General features: G+C 41.2%; 1 protein-coding gene and 1 non-coding gene across 4 annotated transcripts in view; one reads left to right on the forward strand and one right to left on the reverse strand.

The window, feature by feature from the left end:
* Positions 1 to 9,746, forward strand: part of NUP98 (nucleoporin 98 and 96 precursor) — a 117,695-nt gene that overhangs the window by 11,953 nt on the left and 95,996 nt on the right. For all 3 annotated transcript variants that reach the window (XM_017532859.2, XM_017532861.2, XM_017532860.2), the window contains exons 2-6: positions 1,789 to 1,892; positions 4,479 to 4,580; positions 4,687 to 4,863; positions 6,882 to 7,021; positions 8,798 to 8,905. In XM_017532859.2, the coding sequence (XP_017388348.1) occupies positions 1,817 to 1,892; positions 4,479 to 4,580; positions 4,687 to 4,863; positions 6,882 to 7,021; positions 8,798 to 8,905 (603 nt within the window). In that variant the 5' untranslated portion in view covers positions 1,789 to 1,816. The remainder of the gene's footprint in view (positions 1 to 1,788; positions 1,893 to 4,478; positions 4,581 to 4,686; positions 4,864 to 6,881; positions 7,022 to 8,797; positions 8,906 to 9,746) is intronic.
* Positions 2,441 to 2,500, reverse strand: LOC119471960. Its single transcript, XR_005201061.1, has one exon. It is a non-coding gene; the product is annotated as a U7 small nuclear RNA (small nuclear RNA).

Genomic DNA, 9,746 nt, shown 5'->3' on the forward strand with positions numbered 1-9,746 from the left:
GATGTTGTTTACCAAAAAAGAAAAATCAAAATTTGGCTGTGTGCGGTGGCTCGTGCCTATAATCCCAGCACTTTGGGAGGCCGAGGTGGGTGGATCACGAGGTCAAGAGATCGAGACCATCCTGGCCAACGTGGTGAAACTCCGTCTCTACTAAAAATACAAAACATTAGCCTGGTGTTTGGCACGCACCTGTAGTCCCACCTACTCGGGAGGCTGAAGGGAAAGAATCGTTTGAACCCGGGAGGTGGAGGTTGCAGTGAGCCGAGACTGTGCCACTGCATTCCAACCTGGCGACAGAGCAAGACTCCGTATCAAAAAAAAAAAAAAAAAAATTAGCTGGGCGTGGTGGTGCACACGCATAAACCCAGCTGATACTCAGGAGGCTGAGGCAAGAGATTTTTTTTTTTTTTTGAGGTGGAGTTTCGCTCCTTACCCAGGCTGGAGTGCGATGGCGCGATCTCAGCTCACCGTGATCTCTGCTTCCTGGGTTCAAGCAATTCTCCTGCCTTAGCCTCCTAAGTGGCTGGGATTGCATGCATGCACCACCATGCCTGGCTAGTTTTTATATTCTTGATAGAGACCGGGTTTCACCATGTTGGCCAGACTGATCTCAAACTCCTGAGCTCAGGTGATCCACCTGCCTCGGCATCCCAAATTGCTGGGATTACAGGCATGAGCCACTGTGCCTGGCCAAGGTGAGGTTTTTTTGTTTGTTTTTGAGACAGGGTCTCAAAAGGAAAGGATAGGCGAGGTGGCTCATGCCTGTAATCCCAGCACTTTGGGAGGCTGAGGCAGAAGTATCACAAGGTCAAGAGAGGCCAAGATATCGAGACCAGCCTGGCCAACATGGTGAGACCCTGTCTCTACTAAAAATACAAAAATGAGCTGGGCGTGGTGGTGCCCGCCTGTAGTTCCTACTACTTAGGAGGCTGAGGCAGGAAAATTGCTTGAATCAGGGAGGCGGAGGTTGCAGCGAGCCAGGATCTCGCCACTGCACTCCAGCCTTGTAACAGAGCAAGACTCTGTCTCAAAAAAAAAAAAAAAAAGGAGACTTAGATTTTTAAAAAGATTGAAAACGGCCGGGCGCGGTAGCTCACGCCTGTAATCCAAGCACTTGGGAGGCCAAGGCAGATGGATCACCTGAGGTCAGGAGTTCAAGACCAGTCTGACCAACATGGTGAAACTCCGTCTTTAAAATAAATAAATAAGATTGAAAACATTTATTTATTTATTTTGAGACAAAGTCTTGCTCTGTCGCCCAGGCTGGAGTGCAATGGTGCGATCTCTGCTCACCACAACCCCTGCCTCCTGGGTTCAAGTGATTCTCCTGCCTCAGCCTCCTGAGTAGCTGGGATTACAGGCGTGAACCACCACGCCCAGCTAATTTTTTCTATTTTTAGTAGAGACGGGGTTAGAGACGGGGTTTCGCCATCTTGCCCAGACTGGTCTTGAACTCCTGACCTTGTGATCTGCCCACTTTGGCCTCCCAAAGTGCTGGGATTATAGGTGTGAGTCACCACGCCTTGCCGAAAATATTGTTTTAAAGGGATGGTTATTGTTGGTATCTGAATTTTAACCTCATATTACAAAGTTTAATCTTACTGTTCGCTCAGGAACAGTGTAGATTACAGATCGTTTTACAAGTTTTATACAGAGTTTGAGGATATTGAATGAGAGTATATACTATAGTTTGAATAGGCCTAAGTTTGTGGAATTGATATATTTTCTAAAACAACTACATTCCATTTTGTGGTCATTAAGAGAGTGATAATGTTTTCTTCTTCCCAGCTTTCTGAAACAAAGAATCATTTTGAAGATGTTTAATAAATCATTTGGAACACCCTTTGGGGGTGGCACAGGTGGCTTTGGAACAACTTCAACATTTGGACAGAGTAAGTTTTTTAAAATGACAAAAGAGGGAGAAACCTTAATTAATCTCTTCCAAGAACAAATCCACTCTGATAGCTTCAGGTAGGAATTGTATTTGTACTTTCGTATTTATAACAAAGTTGTCTTGAAAAAATAATTATGGTAAGATCTCTTTAATGGTTTTTAAGAAGATAGAAATAAATTCTAAGTTTTCCTAACTCTCTGATCATCAGTACAAGATACTTAAAATATTTGTATTATTTTGGTTAACAGTTTTTTCAGACCATAAAATAATTCTTTTAATTTTGAAGTCTAAAATGCAGTTCTTAAATAACTGCCCTGAACCTTACTCTTGTGAATATGATGTGACATTCAGATGTCACAGAAATGTTAAAATGTGGAACTCCCTAATCCCCACCAACCCTCCTGAGATCTACCTGCCTTCCTACCCAGTATCGTAGATGACATTAGTCGCCTGTAGCAATCCTTATTCACATTTAAACTTAAGAATTTTTTTTTGAGGTTTTTTTTTTTTTTACCGGAACCACCCCCCCCACCCCAAAAAAATTTTTTTGTTTCTGGGAAAAACCGGAAAGCCTGCTAGACAAATTCTGAAAGAGCTGTCACACTTTGTTAAACTTTTTATACTCATCTAAGACTAGAAAGAATGGTATAGTGCACTCTCATGGACTTACGTCTCAACTTTAACAACCAGCATTTTCCCAGTCTTGTTTTTATCTCTTTCTTTCTGGGGGAGGAGAGCATCTTAGCAGATAATTTAATGTAAATCCCAGAACCTTTCTGTAATGGATGAAAAAAAAATTTTTTGAGATAAGATCTTGCTCTGTTGCTCAGGCTGGAGTACATTGGCACTATCATGGTTCACTACAGTATGAACCTCCCAGACCCAAGCATCTCTCATAGCTCAGCCTCCTCAGTAGCTGGGACCACAGTTGCACACCACCATGCCTGGCTTATTTTTCTCAACTCACTGTAATCCCTGCCTCCGGGGTTCAAGCAATTATCCTGCCTCAGCCTCCTGAGTATCTGGGATTATAGGTGCATGCCACCATGCCCGGCTAATTTTTATATTTTTGGTAGAGATGGGGTTTCACCATGTTGGCCAGGCTGGTCTTGAACTCCTGACCTCAAGCAATCTGCCTGCCTTGGCCTCCCAAATTGCTGGGATTTCAGAGGTGAGCCACCGCTCCTGACGTCCTGGCTCATTAAAAAAATTTTTTTGGGCCGGGCGCAGTGGCTCAAGCCTGTAATCCCAGCACTTTGGGAGGCCGAGGCGGGTGGATCACGAGGTCAAGAGATCGAGACCATCCTGGTCAACACGGTGAAACCCCATCTCTACTAAAAATACAAAAAATTAGCTGGGCATGGTGGCACGTGCCTGTAATCCCAGCTACTCAGGAGGCTGAGGCAGGGGAATTGCCTGAACCCAGGAGGCGGAGGTTGCGGTGAGCCGAGATCGCGCCATTGCACTCCAGCCTGGGTAACAAGGGCGAGACTCTGTATCAAAAAAAAAAAAAAAAAAATTGTAGAGGTGGGATCTCTCCATGTTGCTCAGGCTGGTCTCCCATCTTCTGAGCTCAAGCAATCCTCCCACCTAAGCCTCCCAAAGCACTGGGATTACAAGCATAAGCCACTGCACTGGGCTAAGGATTTTTTAAGAAGCATAACTAACAAGCCTCTATCATACCTAATAAAATTAGAGGAAGTTTTCTTAAGTGGCTTCTGACCTCCTTTTTAGAGAATTCTGCATCTGTGTCTATGGTTTTTAAACAAAAGTGCCCATCATGGTCACATCTGGAAGTTTTATTCAAAATACATATTTTCCATCAAAAACTATAGACTTAGAATCTGGAGTTGAAACCTGAACATGTATGTTTTGAAAAAGCTTCCCATATCATTCTGATGTGTTCCCCTAATGAAAGACCATTTATCTTAGTGAGCATGAAGTGCAACAATAGTAGAGATAATCTTAACACTTTAATTTTATTTTTATCTGTAGCTTGTAGTCACTAGTTAACTTGGCACCTTTTTTTGGGACCAAGTCCTGCTCTGGAGTGCAGTGTCGTGATCTTGGCTCACTGCAACCTTTGTCTCCCAGGTTCAAGCAATTCTCCTGCCTCAGCCTCCGAGTAGCTGGGACTACAGGCATGTGCCACCACGCCCAACTAATTCTTTTGTTTTTTTAGTAGACATGGGGTTTCACCATGTGGTCAGACTGGTCCCGAACTCCTGACCTCAAATGATTTACCCTCCTTGGCCTCTCAAAATGCTGGGGTTACAGGTGTGAGCCACCGTGCCTGGCCAACACTTTTTTCTTTCTTTAACCTGTCAACACCTGTAACTTTTATTGAAAAGTCACTTTTTTTGACTTCAAGTTTTCATACTTCCCCTGGGAACAATGAATAAAATGTCTGTGGCTTGGTTTTTACTCTGCAATTAATACTCTGATGGGATTTTGAAAAAATGTTTTCAATTATACTAGTGGTTCAAATGCAGAATTTTAAGAAATATTAAAATGCCTTTTCATTTGGTCATCTTATGTAGATTTTATTCTAAATTCTAATTTACCCTGGATCTTGCTTTTTCAGATACTGGCTTTGGCACTACTAGTGGAGGGGCATTTGGAACATCTGCATTTGGTTCTAGCAACAATACTGGAGGCCTGTTTGGAAATTCACAGACTAAACCAGGTAGGTGCTTTATTTGTAATATAACTGGTTTGTTTGTAGCTGGTTTAGGAATTGACTTAGCGGCTCTGATCTACTTAACTTTTTCCCTCCTTCTCCGTCTCCTCAGGAGGATTATTTGGAACCAATTCATTTAGCCAGCCAGCTACCTCCACAAGCACTGGCTTTGGTTTTGGTACATCAACAGGAACATCAAATAGCTTGTTTGGAACTGCAAGCACAGGGACCAGTCTTTTCTCATCCCAAAACAATGCCTTTGCACAAAATAAACCAACTGGCTTTGGAAGTAAGTAGGACATCACTGGAGTTATGCATCTAACAATTTGGTTTGTTTATTGAATGTGTTTTCTTTTCTCCTTTTTTCTATGTTAATCTACCTCCTTTTCCCATCAAATGGCAAAAATATGGGAAGGGGACAATTTCAATTTGTATTGACAAGGTTAATAGGCTGTAAAGGAAGAGAGTATACATCTCTATAAGGATGGAAATTTGAAGCACTGTTATTTAAGAAATATGAAGAGGAAGAGCTTCCTGATGTAGAATGGCTATAACAAAATATGATGCAGTCTAAAGTACTAATTCAAAAGAAATGTGCCTCTTTGCTTTAAACTACATATTAAGACGTTGTTTTAGAAAGAAATAATAGTTTGCCAGTGAGAAATCACAGTACTCTTAACCTGGTAATTAGGATGTTACTAATTCTAAATATTCTAAATATTGGCAGATAAATTTCTGTTGCTTAGGGACATTTGGCACCATATGTGTTACTTCTTCAGAAGTAATGTCTCTTGGCCGGGCACGGTGGCTCACCCCTGTCTCTACTAAAAATACAAAAATTAGCCTGGCGTGGTGGCGCGCGCCTGTAGTCCCAGCTACTCAAGAGGCTAAGGCAGGAGAATCGCTTGAACCCCGGAGGTGGAGGGTTTCAGTGATCCAAGATCACGCCGCTGCACTTCGGACTGGTGACAGAGCAAGACTGCATCTCCAAAAGTAGTGTCTCATACTTTCAACAGTATATTCCTTAACAACAGTTAAATTCATTTATATGTAATTTTTTTCAAACTCAGCTTTTTGAAAAAGTAAAGTAATCCAAGGATTTGCTATTTCTTTATTGATATCTATAAAGTAATTGACATTGGCCACTAATTTTTCTGAAATGTTTGGCAGTGAAATTTTACATTAACCTATATTTAATTTTTTTTTGAGAGGACCACTTGTATGTTCTAAAGTTTTTGTTTATATGTGGGTACATGTCATAATATATGTAAATAAAATGTACTGTGACTACTGTTGAAGTCTGTTGTGATAAGATGTTTTCAGAAAGACAACTTGATTCAGCATCTACTTATAGGAGAAAAGGAGAAATGAGATAAAATTTATGATGAAACAAAAGTATTTCTTTTTTTTTGGTGGGGTCGGGGGGAGATGGAGTCTTGCTCTTTGGCCAGGTTGGAGTGCAGTGGCATGATCTTGGCTCACTGCAACCTCCGTCTCCGAGATTCAAGCGATTTTCCTGCCTCAGCCTCCTGAGTAGCTGGGACTACAGGCGTGCACCACCATACTCGGCTAACTTTTTGTATTTTAATAGAGACAGGATTTCACCATGGCCAGAATGGTCTCGATCTCCTGACCTCGTGATCCACCTGCCTCGGCTTCCCAAAGTGCTTGGGATTACAGGCATGAACCACTGTGCCCAGCCACAAAGTCTGTCTTTTAAGTTGTCTTCCCAGTGTGCCCTTAGGGCTTTATGGACACTTTGCTGACTAAAGGGGATTCAGACTTTGTTTCCCATGAAAGTTGTAAGCCTGGAAGTACGTATTTTTGTGTATGAAATTTCTATTTGAATATATTTGCTTGGGATACTGGAAAGGTAAAAAATTTGAGGATGTGAGACCAGGTGCAGTACCTTATACCTGTAATCATAGCACTTTAGGAGGCTAAGGTGGGAGGATTGCTTGAGCCCAGGAGTTTGAGACCAGCCTGAGCAACATGGCAAGACTCAGTCTCTACAAAAACTAAAAAAAAAAAAAAAAAAAAAAGGCGTTGTGGCGCATGCCTGTGGTCCTGGCTACTCAGGAGACTGAGGCAGGAATATTGCTTGAGCCTCTGAGGTCAAGACTGCAGTGAGCTGTGATTGCGCCACTGCACTCCAGCCTAGGAGACAGAGCAAGACCCTGTCTCAAAACAAAACAAAAAGTTGAGGATATGAAAGTACTGTTGCACTAGTGCCATAGCTCAGTTCCAAGGCATCTTGCAGATTCTTAAATTTGTTATTGTTATCTCGTTTTTCTTTCTTATTTATAGATTTTGGAACCAGTACTAGCAGTGGAGGACTCTTTGGAACTACAAATACCACCTCTAATCCTTTTGGCAGCACATCTGGCTCCCTCTTTGGGCCAAGTAGTTTTACAGCTGCTCCTACTGGGACTACTATTAAATTTAACGTATGTATTTTCTTCCAATCTTTGTGAAATGTTTTTCCCACATGTATTTTTTTTTTGCGGGATGAATTGTAAAATTGCTTCTCTTTCCAGCTTAGTTTGACACTTCCTGAACAGTGTGTTAAAAACAAATGTATAAATGGTTGTATAGTAGATAGGAAATATTGAGATTATGATGTATATTTGAATTATGCTCATTCCAATCAAATTTGTATTCATAAGACTTTATTATAATAAGCTGGTATAAGGTAGAATTTGAATTTACTCTGTTAAATTTACTATAATTATGAATGGTCAGCTATTCTTTTTTTTTTTTTTTTTTTTGAGATGGAATCTCACTCTGTGCCTAGGTTGGAGTACAATGGCATGATCTCCGCTCACTGCAACCTCCACCTCCTGGGTTCAAGAGATTCTCCTGTCTCAGCCTCCCTAGTAGCTGGGATTGCAGGCATGCACCACCATGCCTGGCTAATTTTGTATTTTTAGTGGAGATGGGATTTCTCCACGTTGGTCAGGCTGGTCTCAAACTCCCGACCTCAGGTGATCTCCTCGGCCTCCCAGAAGGTTGGGATTACGGGTATGAGCCACCACACCTGGTCGATCAGCTATTCTTTATAGGAATGAAGAATAGGGGGCAGATTGTAGAAAAATAATTGAAAAGAGTAACTCATCAACATTCTGTACCAGTTGAAAAATACAGGTTTTTTTGATGAAATGACTAAGTGGGGCCATAAAGTTTTTTTGTGTGTGCGTGTTCTTTCATTTTTTTTGAGAGGGGTTGGGTGGAGGGCTAGAATGGAAGATTTTGTTTACAGAAACATATGGAATACCACTTGATGTAAATGATTGGGGGATTCTTAGGATATGCTGGAGGTGCAATTAGCCTAATGGAAATCTCTGGCAGAAATAAAACTTCTTGTTAAAATAAACTCCAGAAAATGAAGAATTTCTCAGGTAAATTGGTAACCCGGAATTTAAAGTTAAAATATAAATGATGGTGAAGAATGCTGTGTGATGTCCCTTGGAAAGTACGGTAGTTGAGAAAACTGGCAGTACAAGCAAGAATCTTTAGTTTTACTTATTGTGCCTTTTTCCTCATAAGGTTATAGGGGAAAAATAGGTTTCTTTTTTTTTTTTTGAGACAGAGTCAGCTAGGCTGGAGTGCAGCGGTGCAATCTTGGCTCACTGCAACCTCCGCTTCCCAGGTTCAAGCGATTCTCCTGCCTCAGCCTCCCGAGTAGCTGGGATTACAGGCATGTGCCACCGCACCCAGCTAATTTTTGTATTTTTAGTAGAGATGGGGTTTCACCATGTTGGCTAGGCTGGTCTTGTACTCCTGACCTCAAGTGATTTGCCTTCCTTGGCCTCCCAAAGTGCTAGGATTACAGGAATGAGCCACTGCACCCAGCTGGTTTTCATATTTTTTTAATGCAACATTACGGGGCAGAATAGAAGGGAGAATTTAGATATAGAGGTTTAAATGTATATATTGAGTAAAGCTTTTCGTATGCATAATATTACATGTATTTTAGCATGTAGTTGGATGGTTCGAGTTATGGGATTAATTCCTGGGTTTGCAATTACTTTGTTACTAAGATTGATTTCTTCAGATAACCTTGATGTAGGGAGACATCAGAAATGCAGTATATTTAATCAAGCACCCTTGAAACTATCTCAGTATAAAAGACCTGGGGGGACTAGTTTTACAGTTCAGTGGTTGAGAAATTGTATATATGATAAAACTTGGACTTACATATTTGCCTTTTTTTAACTTTGCAGCCTCCAACTGGTACAGATACTATGGTCAAAGCTGGAGTTAGCACTAACATAAGTACCAAGCACCAGTGTATTACTGCTATGAAAGAATATGAAAGCAAGTCACTAGAGGTCAGTAAAATATAATACAGAATGTCAGTCTAACCCTTTGATTCTGTTGTAATCAAAAGAATCCGATAGAATCTTGGATTCTTTTAATCCAAAAGATTTTAAAAATGATTTTGATTATCTTTAGGATAGAGTGGTTCAGTTTGGGTTTATGTAAAAAATTAACATTAACCAAATTGTCTTTAAAAATCAAGTATTATATTTGTAGCTGTCTTTTTTTAGCCAGAGATAATAGTCAGGTGTATGTTAAGGTCTAGCACCCCTAATGGTCTTTATTTATTTTTTCTTTTGAGATGGTCTCTCTTAACTAAGCTGGAATGCAGTGACACAATCACAACTCACTGCAGAGTCAGCTTTCCAGGCTCCACATCCTCAGCCTCCCAAATACCTGGGACTACTGGCACGTGCCACCACACCCAGCTAACTTTAAAGATTTTTTTGCAGAGGTGAGGTCTCACTATGTTGCCCAGACCAGTCTCAAACTCTTAGAGCTCAAGTGATCCTCTTCCTCGGCCTCCCAGTGTGCTGGGATAAAAGGCATGAGCCACTGAGCCCAGACTAATCGTCTGTTCTCATCTAGATGTTGGTTCTGTTACACTGGGTAATGTGTGCGCGTGCATATGAAGGTGTTCTTAATTAAATTATGCAAAGTCGTACAGCTTAATAAAAGTTTGTTTTTTGTTTTTTGTTTTTGAGACAGTATCTCACTCCGTCACCTAGGCTGGCGTACAATGGTACATCTTGGCTCACTACAAACTCTGCCTCCCAGGTTCCAGCAATTCTTACATATCAGCCTCCCTAGTAGCTTGGATTACAGGTGTGCGCCACCATGCCCAGCTAATTT

Source organism: Cebus imitator, unplaced genomic scaffold, assembly GCF_001604975.1.
Source record: "Cebus imitator isolate Cc_AM_T3 unplaced genomic scaffold, Cebus_imitator-1.0 Scaffold79, whole genome shotgun sequence".
Lineage (NCBI taxonomy): Eukaryota > Metazoa > Chordata > Mammalia > Primates > Cebidae > Cebus > Cebus imitator.